Source organism: Carassius carassius, chromosome 43 (genome assembly GCF_963082965.1).
Source record: "Carassius carassius chromosome 43, fCarCar2.1, whole genome shotgun sequence".
In the NCBI taxonomy this organism is placed as follows: Eukaryota; Metazoa; Chordata; class Actinopteri; order Cypriniformes; family Cyprinidae; genus Carassius; species Carassius carassius.
The window spans coordinates 10,946,354-10,965,473 of NC_081797.1; the positions used below are offsets into that span (position 1 = coordinate 10,946,354).

The following is a 19,120-nucleotide window of genomic DNA, read 5'->3' on the forward strand; positions in this document are numbered from 1 at the left end:
AATCAAATAACTTTGAGGTATCGGCAATTTCCTGTGGTGATGTGTATTGGTTATAAAGCTCTAAATCCCTCTCTGGCTGTGAAAATGAACCCGTTTCACTCACCGACCGTTTCACTCAACGTCTCGACGGTCATGTCAGCTCATTTGGTGTGAATATCAAATTCCTTTAAAAGCCCAAAGGGCACGTCTGCATTGAGTTTTTCGAGGGAGAGTGTGAAAATCAACACTGAGGCATCAGCCGAGTGATAACCAACAGTTTATTCAGGTTTGTTATCTGAGATGGCTTTCAATACCTTCTGTCTGGAAAAAAAAGCGATGCAAGACATGACTATTTTGTAAGTGACAGTTGAGTAAATAACTTTAGGGCAACATCTCTCATTTCTAAAGGCAGTGAAACAAAACAGCAAAGTCTCATAGTTTTGTTAACCACAAGTCTTACCAGATGTGAAAACACCCTGTTGCTTGTTCGGTTTAAAACGAGCTGCAGGATTTCAAAAATCAAAATGTTTTGATGCACTGACATTAGTTAGATGTTGCATGCCAAAGTCATTAAGGGTACAGTGTCCTCTTTAAGAGTCTTTTCAAACGTGTCTCTCTTGTTCCCAGCAGATTAGCATCTGTGTTTGAATATCAAGTAAAAGCCACTTAACAATGTAGCTTTATTCTGTCCATTAGCGTTCAGATGCTCGTCGGGGTCTTTGCTCTTTTGACAGCCTTCCATTCGCTTTTTATTATGCAATTGATTTTTTACATAATGGACTGTGGCATAATCCTCTTATGTGAGCTAGCAACTGAATGCAAGCAGCTGTTGTTTCTGACAGAAACTCGAGGTCTGTGGGTCCTTGCCTTGGATCTTTGCTCTGTTTAGTCTGTATGCAGCCCTAAGCTATGCCTCTAATTTAATCCATATGCATGAGTAGCACTTGGACTTTGATGTTTTGCTGAAAGACACGTAGCTTAAGTAATTACTTGTTTAAATAAAGTCGTTTAAAAGTGCAGTGTTTAAGTGATAATGTATTACATGTAGCGTTAATCTAATGCATCCGGATTGTGGCATGTGAAAGTTTTGTTGCAGCGACCTCTAACGTAGCATTATCTCTGTAAGAAGTGTAGTTTTTTTTTGGGGGGGGGGGGGGGTCTGGGGGGTTGGGTGTGTGGCCTCGCGGTTAACCCGTTGGCAGACAGATTGAGATGTGGTGGTCAAATGGGATGTGTGTGGTTTGAATACATCATGTGTTGTGTCTCTTGTCATTGTTGCCTGTCTTGCCACTTTTGCCGGCAACAAAAATTAAAAAAATCCCTAAGCATTATGTAAGAATAATTATTACTAGTTAAATGAATGAAAATTAGTAATACTGTATATTTATTGTGAATACTTGTATAATTAAAGGGATCGTGAACCCAAAAATGAAAATTACACCATGATTTACTCACCCTCTAGTCATTCTAGTTTTATATGGCTTTCTTCTTTCAGAGGAATGCTAATTTATATAAAAAAATACATACTGGCTCTAAGCATTTTAATGGCTGTGAATGGGGTTTAAGATTTTGAAGTCCAATAAAAGTGCATCCATCCATTGTAAAAAGTGCTCCACGTGGCTCTGGGGCTTTCTGAAGCGTATCCATATTTACATATTTACAACTTTAAAACTGTAATCTCCAGCTACCACTAACTGTTGTATGCCCATCCATGAGAGAGTGGGAACATCAAATAAATGCAGCCTTGGTGAGCAAAGGAGACTCTAAAAAAACATTAAAAACTCTCATAAACCCCAATCTTCTGAATCGTACATTGTATTCAAGGGGTCATGAACTTTTTTTTATTTTGTACTCTGAGGTCCCCTTATAATTTTATAAAGATTTATGCATATGCATAAGCAGCAATTGTTTTTTTCTGTTCTGTTTTTAACCCCCCTCATTGGAACAGTGCGTTTGCATAGGTGTGGCGGATTGTAGACTCAGAAGTAAATGCCCACTGCTATGACTGGCTAATACTTGTGTATGTTTGACAGCCTACATCCTTCAGAGATGGATGCAGCTGTGATTTAGGTTAAAAATCGCATAAAAACTCATATCAGTTAATCTGTTTAACAGACAAAGCAATAGTGACCACGTGATAAAAACAGTAAAGGCCCCGGTTTACTTCAAACAAAGTTTGTTTCCGTTCTTGGTTTTTTGGGCAAAAAAAAGTTTGAAAAGGCTGAGCGATGGTATACTGTTTCCGAACATTCCGACACCCCCGCGCTGCTGGAGGCGGGGTGTAGATTAATGTAAACATGACTCGCGACTCTCGTGCGTATCCCCTAAACACAATAAATAAATAAATAAATAAATAAATAAATCGCATGTCAAAGAAGGTGAAGGTGCAGAACACACCCACCATTTGCGTAACCGCCGCAGGCCATTAGAAAAGGTGTTTAGGAGCCGAAACAAACTCCCCCAGAAATGTTGCTTTGGTCAGCTGTTTCAAACTGCCAAAACGAACTCAAAATGAACTTGATTTTGTTCGAAATTACGTCATATCAGTTCGTTCTTCAATTTCATTTGAAGTATATCGGGGCCTTTACTTCCTCTGTGGAGGTGGTGTTTAGCCATACTATGACCCTTTTAAATTAATTTCTTCTTCTTCTTCTTCTTCTTTGGGATTTTACGGCAGCCGGCATCCAAAAAAGGTGCATTGCTGCCATCTACGGGGCTAATATCTCATCTTACTATGTTCGGCACAAAAAAACAATGTTTTCCCCTCCCACTTGACCCTATTTCTAAAATACTTTTCAAAGACACTTCTTTTAAACCAAATTCACACAATTCTCTAATAAGAACTTGTCTTTGGAGATCATAATTTTTACAATATATCAAAACATGTTGTACCGTCTAAGATTCCTTACATGAACACAAGCCACTCTGGTGTTTTCCTAAAATAAATAAAGTGCTGTTTAGCAACGTGTGACCTATCCTCATTCTGGAAAATATCACCTGCTCTTTACGTTTTATTCCTTCTCTTTTAAAAACATTAACTGAGTCACCTACCCTACTAGACAATGAAAATAAGTGCCTCCCTTTGTTTTCTTGTTCCCAGATCTGTTGCCATTTTAAAATTGTTTCCTGCCACACAATACTTTTACCCTCCCCCTTGGATAGGTTTATATTAACATCTATATTTTCCTTTTGAGCAGCTTCTTTGGCCAACTTGTCAACCTTTTCATTTGTTACAATACCTACATGAGTTGGGACCCATATGAATGATATTTCTACCCCTCTAATTTTCACATCTCTAATTGCCAAAAGAATATCATACACAAGATCTTGCCGACTCTTTGATGATCCTTTCTCAATACTATTAATAGCTGACACAGAGTCACTACATATTAACACTTTTTGATTTTGAATCTGTTCAGTCCATTGTACTGCCATTAAGATTGCATATAATTCAACTGTAAATTTAAAAAAACTTAAAAGCTTGGACATTCCACCTCTGAACAACAAAAGCTGCTCCTGTAGCACCCGTTTCTTGATCCTTAGACCCATCAGTGAAAATTAATATGTATTCCTGATATCTTTCTCTTATATGATGCTGGAACTCATGTACCAAATTTGACTCTGGATTTTCTAACTTAATCCCAAGTATCTCTAAGTCAGTCTTTGGAACCTCCATCTGCCATAAAGGAACTGAAGGCCACAGTACTCCTGGACAAAAATTCTTATCATGTATAGACATTTCCTGTGCCAATGCCTCACCCGGCCATCCAAAACTAGGAAGTCTTGCCACCTCTCTCTCCCAGCTTGACTGAAATGCTATTTTAACTGGATGATCAATCCTTTGACCCATCAAGTTGATCCAATAATTAGCCTGCAGCTGCTTTCTTCTTAAAAAGAGTGGCATTTCTCCTATTTCTACCTGTAATGAACATACTGGAGAAGATCGCACAGCTCCTGTACATATTCTTAATGCTTTAGCTTGGACTATATCTAACTCAGCTAAAACTGACTTGGCTGCAGATCCATAAACCAAACACCCATATTCAATTCTTGCTCTGATTAAATATATATAAATTTGCTTCAAAGAACCTACATCTGCTCCCCATTCTGTTCCAGCCAGACATCTCATTAAATTCATTACCTTTTTACATTTCTCTATTACTTTTGATACATGCTCCCTCCATGTAAGTCTAGTGTCAAAGACCACCCCAAGAAATTTAAAACTTTTAACCCTTTCCAAATTCCTACCATACAACTCCAATTGTATACTTTCATCAACTTTCTTCCTAGTAAAAAACATAACCTTAGTCTTCTCAATAGAAAATCTAAAACCCCATTTCCTTCCCCAGTCCTCCACTATGGTTAGAGCTTCCTGTACCTTCTTCACAGTATACTTCACATTTCTCCCCTTTTTCCATATGCTACCATCATCTGCAAATAGTGACTTTCCAATTTCTGGCTGAACATTAGAAAAAACATCATTAATCATTATGTTGAACAATAATGGACTAATGACACTACCTTGAGGTGTCCCATTTTCTACCAAACATCTTCTAGATGTTTCCATCCCAATTTTCACCTGGATACTTCTATTATTTAAAAAGTCCATTACCCAGTTAAGCATATTTCCCTTAACTCCAAGCATATGCATTTTGATTAAAAGACCCTCTACCCATAACATGTCGTACGCTTTTTCCACATCTAAAAATACTGCCACAACAGTCTCTTTTTTTTAACTGTGCTTTTCTTATTTCATCCTCAAGACATATAATAGAATCAATAGTGCTTCTTCCCTTTCTAAAACCACTCTGACAACTAACCATCAGCCCCCTTTCTTCCATGAAGTGCATTAACCTTTCATTCACCAATCTTTCCATTAACTTACCTAAGTGAGAAGTCAACGCTATTGGTCTATAGCTTACTGGATTACTAGGATCTTTTCCCGGTTTTCTTATTGGAATAATAACTGCCTCCTTCCATTCTGCTGGAATCTTTCCTTCCTCCCAAACTTTATTAAATACACTTAAAACCTTCTGAATTCCCTTCTCACTCAACTTTCTTAACATGCTATAACAAATTTCATCTTTACCAGGAGCTGAATTCCTACACTTATCCAACGCATTTCTTACCTCTCTCATTGTGAATGGAACATTATATTTATCCTTTATTTTTCCCTTCTTTTGAATAACCCCAGCATATAAACTCCTTGTTTCTTCCCTACCCCTTCTTTCTTCTTCTGATAAATTACTGGAACTATGTACCTTTCTCAGTGTATTCACCATCATTTCTGCTTTCTCTAGGTTTGTTATAGCCACCTGTTCACCATCTAAAAGGATTGGATAATTCCACTCTCTTCTATTACCATCCATTTTCTTGATCATTTGCCACACATTATTTATACTAATATTACTTCCAATTGAGCTACAATATTCTCTCCAGTATGATCTTTTTCTTTGCCTTATGGTCTTTCTCACCATTGCTTGTGGCTGCTTATATTCAATCAAATGTTGAAAGTTATGAGTTCTTTTTAACCTTCTAAAAGCTCTGTTCCTTTCCCTAACTACCTCATCACATTTAACATTCCACCATGGAACCACTTTTCTAAGTAGTTTTCCTGAACTTTTTGGTATTGTATCCGCTGCAGCCATATAAATACTTTGTCTCAACTCAATTTCATTCCTTTCAACATTATTTGTTTCTTGGATTAAACTAATATACAAATCACTTGCCTCCGTAAATCTCTCCCAGTCTGCTTTTTTAAAAATCCACTTTCCATGACGATCTTCTGTACTCACCCTTACATCAACATCCAATTTACATATAATTGGGTAGTGATCACTTCCAATAGTGCCTTCTCCATGCACTTCCCACTCACACTTTGATGCCATTCTGCTAGATAAAAATGTGAGATCTAATACTGACTCTTTCCCAGTTCTAACATCAATCCTAGTCCCTCTACCATCATTTACACAAACTAAGTTTCTCTCATTCATTAGTTCTTCAATCACCTTCCCATTATCATCTGTTTTCCCCCCTCCCCACAGTGTATTATGAGCATTAAAATCACCACACCATACCACATTATCCCTATCATGGCCTTCTATTTCCTCTAGTTCACTTAATTCTAGCTGTTTAGAAGGGTTATAATAATTTATTACTACTATTTTCTTTTTGTCTGCCCATACTTCCATGACCACATATTCTTGCTCCTTTCCTGTACCCAACACCCTACAAGGTACACCCTTCTTTACAAAAGAATTTTGTAATTTACAAATTTTACCTAATTTTTACCTAATTTCTTCCCATTTTAATTCTATCATACCCAAATGCTGAATTGCTGCCTTTGTAACAATCTGAATCCTTTCTGTTTTAGATTTGACCTCAGCTGTTGCATTAATTACTCCTGCAATAAAGATAACAAAGTCCCTCTTTTCCCTCCATTTTTTTTCTCCTGTTCTCTAAGTTCTTGCCTCTGAATCCATACAATCCCTGTTGTTATTTCTCTTCTATCATTTCCTTCATTAATCCCCTTTGTTTGCTCCACTCTTTTAATTGCTTCTGCATAAGGAACTCTTTCCTTCCTTTTCACATTCTGATTCTCAGTCTCCCTTCTCAGTACTTCACATCCCCAGTAGGCCGCACTGTGTCCTCCTCCACAGTTACAACATTTAGGTCTAACCCCCTCTCCACATTCCCCATAATCATGCTCCCCACCACATCTAGCACACCTTTTAATCCCTTTACACAGATTAGCAACATGACCAAACTTCTGACACTTGTAACATCTTGTTGGTTTATGAGTGAACCCTCTTACTCTATATCTCATATACCCAAAGTGTAATTCTGTAGGCAATTCTTTTGAGCTGAATTGTATCAACACTGACTCAGATTCTTTTTTCTCAACCCCCTTGGTTAAACGCTTTGCGCTCTAAACAAAATCATATTTTTCTTTTAAGTTTTTGACCAGTTCCTTCATCTCAACTGCTAAAGGAATCCCATAAATCACTCCTTTACTTCCTTGTTGTTCACCTACTTTCACCACTTTTACTACCACTACTTTCCCAACCGTTTGCAGTTTTAAAGCTCTTCCCACCTGCTCTTCAGAGATACATCCAATTAGTAAATTACCATCATTTAGAACTCTAGCATATTTAACCTCGCCAACCTGATTCTTAATTATTTTCATAAATTTTAATGGATCCAAATTCTTCACTCCTGGCTCTTCAAACCTCACAACAACATTCCAATTCTCATCACCGTCTTTCAATCCTCTACTCCGCTTTGCTTTATTTCTCCTCCTTGTCTGCCAATTCCCTTCATCTTGTTCCAAATCATCCATACTACAGCAACTATCTTCCTGACTGTTTGCCATGATAGAGAATATAAGCAAGCGTATCGTATACCGGACCTATACAGACCGTCGGCCGATACTCCCGCTAAATACTCTCTACTCACAAACAAACCTCACTGAACAAACAAATTAAACTGTGAATAACTAGTCAACAAGACCAACGACACAGCAAAACAAAAACAGCTAGTCAGCTCGGCTTACCACCAACCTCCCTCGGCTGTCAGCCGTCTTTAAATTAATTTACATTTTATATTAGTTATATACCTGATTTGTTGAAGCGATCAGCCCATTAGTGTATACCAGGGCTGCCCAATCCTGCGCCTGGCGATCGACTATCCTGTAAAGTTTAGCTCCAAATCTAATCAAACACAACTTCCTTTAATTTTTAAGTGGTCCTGTAGACTTTAATTAGTTGCTTCAGGTGTGTTTGATTAGGATTGGAGCTAAACTTTGCAGTACAGTCCATCGCCAGGAGCAGGGTTGGGCACCCCTGGTGTATACCATTACTCAGCTTACTCAGGTGCAACCAATCAACTTCCAGATCAAACACTAGGCTAATTGCCCCACCTGATGTTAGTTGTAGTGGTTTTGATTACTTAAGAATAAAACCAGCTGTTTCGTGAAGATTCCACTTTTAGTAGTGCATTTAGTACTGCAATTTCTGCAAAGAGTTCACCATGGTTGGAAAAATGCTTTCAAAAAGCCTCCGGGATAAAAATGTACCACAAGTTAGAAGAAGACTACAAAAACATTTTCAAAGGCTTTAGCTATCCCTCCAAGTACTGTTCAGAGCATCAAGAAGTGGAAAAACATATGGCAATGCATTACCTAGATCAGGTCGTCAATCCAAACTGGACGTTGATCACAGATGCATGTATATGTATGTATTCACTTATATTTTATTCCTCTTGTCATGTAATTTTCTCCTCTGTTTTTAATACAGTTCACTCTGCCCATGCTGATTGACACCCTACTTCAGGTGTTGAGTGGAAAAGATGGTTTTCCCTATGCTGTTCTCCAAACCCTTTTGAAGCTCATTGTCCTGATCATCAGCACACTATTGTTGGTCATCGTCAGGGTGCAGGTCATTCAGTCCCAGTTGCCAGTGTTCACCAGGTGAGACTACACTAAAACCTCTGTCGGGTTATATACCAGCATTTCCCAACCATTATTCACGACACCCCTTTAGATTTCTCAAAAATGTGCTACATGAGGATGAAGCTGAACAAAGTTACAAATAACATGCAATAATAATTAAAAGTAACACTGCATGGTGTTCACTGTGTAGATTAAATGGCTATAGATGAATCTCTGTTTAAGTTGTTTGATTAACATTCACACAGACAGCAGCAGGTATTTCTAGGCTATTTAGAGTATTAGAAGATATATAATAGGATGTTTTACGCTGATTTTTTAATGATTTTTAAACAACTACTCTGTGAATCATATCACGAATCATGAACTGTGGGGCCTTAGCAGAGTTTAAAGCAATGATAAAGTCTTGATCAATAGAAAGTTCAAAAGATCAACATTTATTTGAAATACAAATCTTTTGACGGTATAAATGTCTTTACTGTCTCTTTTGATCAATTTATAGCATCCTTAAAGAAAAAAATCATAATGAACCCGAATGTTTGAATGGTGCTGCACATACATGTTATTACACATTATGATATCTTGGATGTGATTGTCATGCCTGGTGAGGGCTGCAATATTTGGTGCAAAAAAATTAACAATTTAAAATGCAATTTAAAAAATGGTGTGCTTGCTGCAATATTTGTCAAATTTTGTTATTATATATCAATATGGCTACAAAATAATTGTAATTATAATAATTATTATTATGCATATACTTGTTTTTGGGGAAGTCGTGGCCTAGTGGTTAGAGACTTTGACTCCTAACCCTAGGGTTGTGGGTTCGAGTCTAGGCCGGCAATAGCATGACTTACGTGCCTTTGAGCAAGGCACTGAACCCCCATCTGCTCCCCGGGCACAGCAGCATAAATGGCTGCCCACTGCTCCGGGTGTGTGTTCATGGTTTATGTGTGTTCACTGCTGTGTGTGTGTACTTTGGATGGGTTAAATGCAGAGCATGAATTCTGAGTAATTAGTCTAGCTAAGCCATATCACAATTTTGGTTTCGTTTTCATTAATCAAGCAGCCCTATGTCACGCATCATTATATTCAGTGTGGACAAATGGCTTGTTGCTGGAAACTTGTCAGATTAAGCATGGTGTATTCACATCCCTCAGTGGCTATATTGCCTTAATAAACTGATTTATTACTGAACATTTGGTCTTAAAAGGGAAATGGTTAGTTTCTCAGCTCAAGCCAAAATAGTATCAGTCACCAAGGGAATGATGTGACCAATGAACGTAAACACAACCATGGTATCATATAATGGGAAAATGGTTGATCATGCAGTGCATGATAATCTATTTAAATAATGAGAGCTGTCATGATGCTTATCTAAACATCAACAGCCTGGGCCTGAAATAAACTTGATCTATATATTATCTGATCTAGAACTGGCCCTATAGTAGTGAATAGATGATTGACTCTGGCCACTTCTAAACAAATCGGTCATCTATGTGAATCCAAGAGCTGGTGCGAAATGCCTAGACATACTCCTTCTGATTATCATCCCCGGGGAAGTTGATTGGGATCAGAGGAAGAAATCCTCTTGGATTCGTCACGGAAGCCATCGCTAATCCCCAGACATAATCCACTGACTGTCTCCGACCGTCTGAATTAGTGTTATCACACGGCTCTCTAGAGACATAATACGCTGGATTAACATACTTTCTAAGTATATTTTGTCCCTGTATGTGCTGTATTCTGGAATATTGTGATAATGTTGGAATGTCCCAGCCAAAACAAAAACATTCTTCTTCCAAAGCATTGGATTTATGGCAGGGTTGTGCAAAGGCTGTTATTGGATTTTTAATACTTGCAGTTGGCTCTCCCGCCCTTTAAACTTTTCTCCAAAACAGACCCCTCGGTGAAAGCCAAGCGATAAACTTCAGTTTATGTGCATTTCAAACAGCGGAAATATTTCATCTTTGGAAAATATTAGCTTCGCGCTTGAAAGGTATAAGGAATTGATAGTGAAGACTGAAAGCCTGTGTCAATAATCTGCATGTAAAAGGTGTTTTTTTTTTTTTTTTACCTCTTAAGACCTGAGAAGAAAGATTTTTTTCTTCATGTCTTTACATTAAGAGCATTACAAATAATGTAAAAAAAATTATATGAAAAAAGAAGTGTAATAATGGGAGTAATAATTGACAATATTTCATAGAATATTGAAAAGCCCTGAATGTGCTCTGTACAGTACATCCAGACTTAAAACTGTGGCATGTACAGTCTCAGAGAAATTCACACAAATATAACATCCTCATATGAGGCCTCATGTTCTTAAGAGGTTGAAGTAAAAACCCTAAACTTCAATTTTTAATGTTGTTACTTGAATGGCAACATGTGTACTAAGAATATGTGCTGCCAAATGAATAAATGCGCTTTAATTTGAAACCTGTTAATGTTTTTTATTAAATCAGGATGCTCTTGTTTCCTGTTAATGGGTGTCCATAATCATTATCCCCAAAAAAGTGGCTGTTTAATGCACCATTAACATTACATGCTTGTGATTCAAAGAACATCAACAATTTGTTTTAATCTTGAATCAGAGTTCAGTCTTGCCAACTTGGCACCATGGTTTTTTTTGGTGACTTTTTTTTAGTTTTTTAGCTGCCTGATGCACCTGATCATTAGGGCTGGACGATTATGGCCTAAAAACAAAACCTCGATTAATTGAACATTTTACCTCGATTACGATTAATGAACGATTATTTTGTTTCTGTTTTGTTTTTTTGCCCTCATAGTTCACTGACAAGGTTTGTACTGTAAATATGATTGACTATCAGCAGTTATTTTATCTATGTTCGTAACATTTCTTACTAAGGTTGGGTATCATTTGAATTTTATCAATTCTGATTCTGCTCATCGATTCTGATTCTTATCGATGCCTAGTTTCAATAAAAATTCCAATATAAAAAAAGTCAATTATTTAGATGTCAAACATTTTTACAAAGCATTCTGTTGCAGCTGAATAACATGAGCAAAAATCAGCAGCCTACAAAACACTGCAAGAGGAATTTTGCCTGTGATTAAAAAAATACCATAGCAAAAACAACTAGATTAATATAAATTTCAAATATTAAAGTGTTAAAGACAAGTAAACAGTCAGTAATAAGATAGGAACAAACAAATCAATTAGCAATATCATAAATAAATACAACTAAACAAAATTTCAGGTACAGAAACTGTAATTAAAATTTTAAAAATACTGCATAGTTTTCTTTTTATAAATAAAATAAAGATTAATCAATCAAGTTAAGTTATTAAATATATTCAGTTAAGATCAGTGAATGATTTTCTTTTGTTCTTTGATTAACATTAATGACAGGCAGCGCGTTTATTAGGCTGTTGTCTCTTAAAGCGAAAATACTGCACGTGTGTTTTCTTTCTCATCTGTTTATGTTCACGTAAGACAAAAACGGCTGCGTTTATGATGATATACTGATGTAGTTTTCTGTATCGTAGTTTCGACTCGGAACAACCTTTTCTACAGTTAAAATACACAAAACATGGACACAAACCGGGAACCCGCAGCGCGACTGCTGCTCTCTGCACGCGCTTGTGCTTCATGTGCGCTGCACTCAAACATGTTATAATAAGTTTTGAGATTCTAAGCTACTTTAGTGATAAATCACAGGACAGCGCTGACAACTAGTTTCCGTGTTCCTCTGTGCAGGCGATCTTCACAGCTCCTGTTTATATGAGTGTTCGTGCCACAATGCAGCTGCGCGAACATGGTAGCTCGATATAATAATACACATCCGATCATCTAATCGCTTGAATGTCCAAATTCAAGCGATTACATCACTATGTGCGCCATCACTATGTGTTGAACCACTGACTGGACGGGGCAGAGTCATGTGGCTACACGTACGCGCTAGTATGCTTTTAACGGGGAAGTGTTAACAGGATTACAAAAACCGAAATAACCGACACGGGAAAATTACGTCGGTTAGAGGTTATGAATTTCGGTTTTGATTACTTTTCGATTAATCGTCCAGCCCTACTGATCATTTACTTTGGCTGTTTTTCAGTGTGGCTTGGATCCGTTTGATCTCTCTGTGGTTTCATGCATAGGGAACATGATGCATTGCAGACAAATGGTCATGGGTTGAATTAAATCAACAACTACAACAAAAATGCTGTAAATTACCACACTTAGGATTTTTTTTTTTTACTTCCTAGGAAATGTATACCTTGTAGTATTATGTTTTGAACGCGTACTCAAAGGGCGTATGCTGCAGGCTTGGGCACAATTCAGAATTCAAGAATGAGCTTCTTTTCAGTTCATAGGTGTGAATTTGAATTGTTTGATTGAATAAAATTCGCAAAGACCGTAAGTTTACTGAGAGGCAGTTTCCCATTTCCAAGAATAACTTTTTAAATTTTCAACAAAAGCGGTTGAAACAACATTTTATTTTAGATTTCCCATTTGCGAACTCAATTCAAATTCAGGAAATAATCTAAAAATGAAAAATCCTCAATTTAATGCTAAATAGTGTAGAATGTTGAAATATGCAGTTCAGATCTGAACACAATGAGGCACCAATGTGTTCCATTGAATTTAAACCAATGAAAATATTATATTTACGATATTGGTTAATATTTCACAGACAGCACTAGTACAAGCACTTATTCGAGCATTTAAGCAGTCATTCTAAAGACCTGAGAGTAAAATATAAAATATTGAAAGAAATGGCTCTTTAAAGAACATATTGCTGCTGATTGTTGAACTTATATCCAGTAAACATCCAAAACATGTTGAGTTAATTGATTAATTGATTTGGTGAACATTAAACCTGCCTTTGCTTATCTCTGTATTTCTCTTATCAATAAAAACTTTAGTGTCTTTTAGTGTGGAATGTCTTAATGGAGAGGAGTACTCATTAATTCTATTCCATCTATCATCAGGTTTGATAATCCAGCTGCCGTCAGCTCCACCCCGACCAGGCAGCTGACCTTTAACTACCTCCTGCCAGTAAATGCCTGGCTGCTGCTCAACCCCTCTGAGTTGTGTTGTGACTGGACAATGGGCACTATTCCTCTTGTGGAGTCCCTGCTGGACCCTCGCAACCTCTCCACTGTAACATTTTACGCCATGTTGAGCCTCCTGGCTTATCACAGCCTTTGGTACGGCCACAGCTCTGCAAAGATCGTCATGATGGTATGTTAGTGCGTGGGGATTATTGAAATTCTGATTATATGTAAACTAAAGGAAAGTTAAGATCTCAGTGGGTTCTTCAAATGTACTTTTGAACATTTTATTTAGTGGAAATGCATATCTGTAACTGGGACTTGAATGTGATGTTTTTTATTATAGTTATCTATTTAAATGCACAAGAAAACACAAAGGAGAAATTGTTTACTCAAAAACAGTTTGAAGTAATATATCATCCCCAGTCTTATTTGAAATCTGCCAGATACAATTTAGGAGGGGTTTTATCCATACAGCATAAACTTTGCACATGAGCTGGTTTTCCAGAATCCAAGTGAACTTAGTCTTGAATTAAGTATTACTCATGGTATAGTGTAAGCTAATGTGATGTAATTGAAATAAAAAGAAAATAAAAGAACTGGAGATGTGAGATGTATCTGCTTCAGGGAAATGAGGCTAATGAAAGGATTTTAGCAAATTACCTTAAATTCCCTGTAGTTGCTCCACTTCAAGGCCATCTTGGCACAGCTATTTTCCATGTTGCCAACTGGCAGAACAGCTTCTATATGCTTTAATTTCCAAAACTGGTAACAGATTAACTTTTTGCCACATTTTCAAGTGCCGGTGAGATGATTTACTGGCCGAAATAGTTTTTTCATTTCACAATAATAATAATAATAATTATTATTATTATCATCTTAGATACATTTTTGGCGGTTTTTTTTACTTTATTAGTATAGCACAGTGTATATGTCACAGGAAGTGAAGTGAGAGAGAGAGAGAGAGAGAGAGAGAGAGTTGGTTGTAATCAGGATCAGGTTAGTTTCTCAAGCTGGGATTCGAAGAACACGGAGTACTGAGAAGAAAATAAACTTAAGGCATCCTATATAAACTTTTGTCATGGAAGTTTTTCAAGTAGAAATGTTTTGTTTTAGATTTGAATTAACTGTATCACTTCATTGAATAAGGACTATTGCTCTTATTTCATTTAAACAAAGTATATTGCAGTTCCTGATGTTTCTGCCCAACTGATGCACATTTTACATCTTTGGCAAAGAGAGTTTTTACTTATATTTGGCTTTTTGTTGGTGAATTAATTTTAGACACTGTTTGTCAAGATTACGTTTTAGTCACATCAAATCAGTAACACAATCTGACAACACAATTTTTGCTATTTAAACTGGAGCCCGACTGATATATCGTTTCGCAGATTAGATTCAACTTTATTGTCATTGCACATGTAAGGTACAGGATATACAGTGTCTACAATATGTTTACAAATGTACAATAAATATACAGATAAGGCAGTACTATCGACATAATGTCATAGTTGGTGGGCAGAATTCAGCAAGGAGACAGCTGTAGGGATAAAGCTGTTCCTGAGTCTGCTGGTCCTTGTCTGGAGGCTCCTGAAGTGCCTCCCAGAGGGCAGGACAGTCTGTGGTCAGGGTGAAAGGAGTCCTTAAGAATGTTGCAAGCTCGACGTAGACTGCATTTTCTCTGAATGTCCTCAGTAGCAAGAAGTGTTGGCTCTGTGATGTGTTGGCCGGTTTTCACCACCTTCTGCAGTGCCTTGCGGTCATCAAACTGAGCTGTTCCCATACCAGACTGTGATACAACTGGTCAGGATGTTCTTGATTGCACACCGGTAGAAGAGGTGCTGGTGAGCCTTCTTGACCAGGCTGAAGGTGTTTGTGGTCCAGGAGAGGTCCTCTGAGATGTGGGTTCCCAGGAACATGAAGCTGGATATACGTTCAACAACCATTCCATTAATGTGGATGGCATCATGCCTACTTCCTTTCTCCTTCCTGAAGTCCACAATAAGCTCCTTTGTCTCACTGGTTTTAAGGAGCAGGTTGATGTCAGCACACCATGCTGCACCTCCTCCCTGTAGGCAGTCTCATCATTGTCTCTGATGAGGCCAAACACCGTGGTGTCTTCTGCAAACTTGATGATGGAATTGGATCCATGCACAGGCTTGCAGCTGTGGGTGTAGAGGGAGTAGAGGAATGGGCTCAGCACACAGCCCTGTGATACGCCGGTGTTGAGTATGATGGTGGTGGAACAGATGTGGCTTGACCGGAGCTGATCGCAGCCACTCAGCCGATGCTGGTGTTTATAACAGTTGCAACAGAATACATTATCCATTATTATCAGTGATGTTGTCTACACTGGATGCGGCGCGACGCGACATGACAAATTCCAACAGTAAACTGATGCCTCATTCTATTCATGACATATTGACACAAATTTCAAATGATTTTCATCGGTCGCATACCTTTGTAGCGTCCTGTTGCAGTGCAGACACACTGTCATCATAGTTTTTCAGACTCTGTAACATAGCAGTTTGAAAAGGTAGTATCTGCAGTCCAGTAGACGGCAGTGTGGTGGTGGCTTGAGTCTATTGAATGTTGATTTAATGCAACATTGTCACCTAATTGGAGAGACTCAATGCTAAGTAAATAAACAACAATGTCTCCGTCTTTTACTTTCACAATGAGCTTTCCATCGTTTGTTACATTAGTAGGGCTCTGTGATTTCCGTGATTATGAAAACATGGACAGAATCGTGCAATCCAGCGATTAAAAACAGAATTTACTTTATAATTAGTTCATGGAATTTGTCATATTTTTGATGAATAAATAAAAAATAGGTCAGTAAACTTTCAACACAGTACACATCAAATTGTGATATATAAACTAGTGTCTGTGAATATTAAACTGCAAAAAAAAGCTATTTGAATATTAATTATTTGTTAATTTTAGTGTACATTTGGAAAAGCTGTGCTTACTACATATACCTGCCCTTGTTGGTTTGGTAGTAGCTTGCGTGCCCTAAATAATTACCTTGTTTATTATATATATATAGTTCTATTTGTGTTCATTATAATAAGTGAACTTTACTGTTAAGTGCACTGATGTCAGACTCCAATTGAATGAAGTTTGTTAAATTGTTAAATACCCTGCTACCATTACATAGGCCTATGTTTGATGTTTAAGTTACTGAAAAAGTGTTTTTGTATAAACCGTATTCTATGTACTGTACCAGTACCACTTCCCATTGTGTGTCCAAACTTTTGACCATACTGTACTTTAATATAGCTTATACAGAAAGAATACTGGCTGATATTGATTTTATTTTTTTTTACTCCATAATATCGGTATCGGTATCCGCACCCCCCCCCCCCCCCCCCCCCAAATAAACATAACGGTCATAACCGTTCATAAACTCATATCACATAACATAAACTCAAATCACTCTAAAGACATGTATTTTCAGGCTGGTCCAGCTTGTGCACAATCTTGTGGGAACAAAAAGCCAAAGAGGCGATTGGCTGTTTTAACTTGAAGGAAGTTAAAGAAAACACTTAATTTCTAGAAATGCATGTGCGTCACAACCTTTCATTATAAACAGATGGTAATTACTACCCAAAATGCGACATTTTTGGGCAAGGTATTAATCATCGTGTTGAAGTCTAAATGTACACCTAAAAATTGTTCATGCTATTTCATATCCATGGTCCAATGTTTTCTGGACCCTTTTTTTATTTTTTTATTATTTTTTTAAACGGCTTCTGGCAACTGTTGTGACTCCCAGCACATGATTAATGTCACCTGTCTGAACACGCGGATGTCCCCCTCTCTGAACCTTTGCAACTATGTGTATTTCATGTTTTTAAATGGTTAGTCTCACACAACATTTTCTACTCAATTTACAACCAAAAGAGCTGTTTTTTTTTTCGTTCATCATAAAAGATGTTAACGTCTTAAGAGTCTTGTACTGCAGCTCTGATGTCTACATATGATCGACCACTGGCCGATTCCACGCTCGCAAGAGTTTGCAATGTCACAGTTGAAGTCCGTTCATCTTGTGTGTTCATATCTCCACTCGTTTGTTCTGTAACAGTGGCGTGAATTCTTCATTTGCGTCTCCACGCGCTGTCAACAGAGTTTGGTGAACTTCCTCACTCTGTTGGCAGAGGCCGCTCTTGGAGAGCAGGGGGCCACAAATCATTATTAATGGACAGTGCGCACAGATGAAGGAGGAGGGCTTGGGCATTAACATGTTGCTCTGGTCTGCTTCGTTAGGAGACCGAGAACAGGTTGCACGAGGATATTCCTCTGAATCTGTTTTATTTGGCCACAATTAGTTATTTTAATGATTCCCTGTGCGAAGCCCCTTGACATTCACTTTTTACTAACAGGAAACACTTTTGTTGTGAAAGTTTGGCTAATTTGACTATGAAGGTTTTTTTCTGTGTTGCATGTTCCAAAGCAACCAAACAGCACGCAGTGCACAGCTTATGATAACCACAGACAAAGCGTTTGTTTGTGCAGAAACTTCTTTCATCAAGATTGATTTTGGTCTCTAAAGTGTCAAGCAAATTGGATAAATATGATGTTCCCCATACTGCTGCTTTCAGCTCTGTTAAATCCACCCCTGCGTAAGCAACGCATGACAGTTTGGTTCTTGACGCACTCTGAAGCTGCTGCCAAAACCAATTTCTGCGATTCGCTTTCAAGACCGCACAATATGAGATGAATGTCTCTGTTTTTTTGGGATTGCTCGATTAAAAAAAAAAAAAAAAGCCGCCTCTATAAGGCACCCCTGTGGTTTACTTGATGATAAACTCGTAAATATGAGTGGGATTTTGAAAAGGGACTCTTGCTCATAAAAGAGTGAGATTAGCCGTAGCTAGACAAAACAAAATTAGTTTGTTCTTCAAAACAGGGTGTCCAAGGGCTGTGCCCTTGCAGGGGTTCAGCGTTTCAAAAAATCCTGATCCATCACCTTGTCATAAGGTGCTTTTCTTAAATAAAACCTATAATCCCAATCTTACATCTTGTGGCCTGGCATGCATTGTGCAAGACAGGCGTGTTTGCTTGTGGTTTTGATGAGAAGTACCATGTTTGAGGATCACTGCAGTGACATGTTCTCATTTGTGTTGAATCAATCATATGTTGCCACCACTCAGAGAAATGATCTCGGACCATCGTGGTTATGTGGCTTGGTAGTTTTCCTGCACTTCTCCTACAGGTCAAGCATGTATAATTGGGTTTAGTTACAGATTAATCAAACTCATGGTTTTGGTTTCAGACAAAGCTTTATGAAACCAGAGTGATTAGCATTCAGACCTGCACAAGCTTGTCTGGAGCAAACAATGATAACATTTAAATCCAAGATTTTTTGCGTATGGAATTTCTTGGTTTACCGTTGGTTGGCCGTTTTTGTGCCCACTCAGGGTTGCCACTTAAGACAAATCCCTGATTGGATTGCCAAAGAAACTGGTGTTTCTACTTCCTCTCATTAGATTTCAATGATTTCAAGATTTTCCTGGCGTAGGGGGTCAAGAGCTTGGAGGCTTGAAAGTCTTGAGAAAAAAAATCTTGAAGCTTGCATGAAGAGACTAAAGCTGTACACTAAATGTACACCCACAAATTAAAGTTATCATTTACTCACCCTTATGTTGTTGCAAACCTGAAATTATTTATTTCTTCTGT

At 37.8% G+C, this 19,120-nt stretch overlaps 1 protein-coding gene across 2 annotated transcripts in view; it reads left to right on the forward strand.

Annotated features, from left to right (window-relative positions):
• The window catches only part of LOC132125430 (protein O-mannosyl-transferase TMTC3-like), a 33,998-nt gene that overhangs the window by 5,681 nt on the left and 9,197 nt on the right, over window positions 1-19,120 (forward strand). Inside the window, exons 1-3 of one of the 2 annotated variants that reach the window (XM_059536840.1) lie at window positions 7,971-8,167; window positions 8,274-8,446; window positions 13,376-13,628. In XM_059536840.1, the coding sequence (XP_059392823.1) occupies window positions 8,048-8,167; window positions 8,274-8,446; window positions 13,376-13,628 (546 nt within the window). In that variant the 5' untranslated portion in view covers window positions 7,971-8,047. Of the gene's footprint in view, window positions 1-7,970; window positions 8,168-8,273; window positions 8,447-13,375; window positions 13,629-19,120 lie in introns of those variants that run through there. The other variant, XM_059536839.1, reaches the window with a different exon arrangement.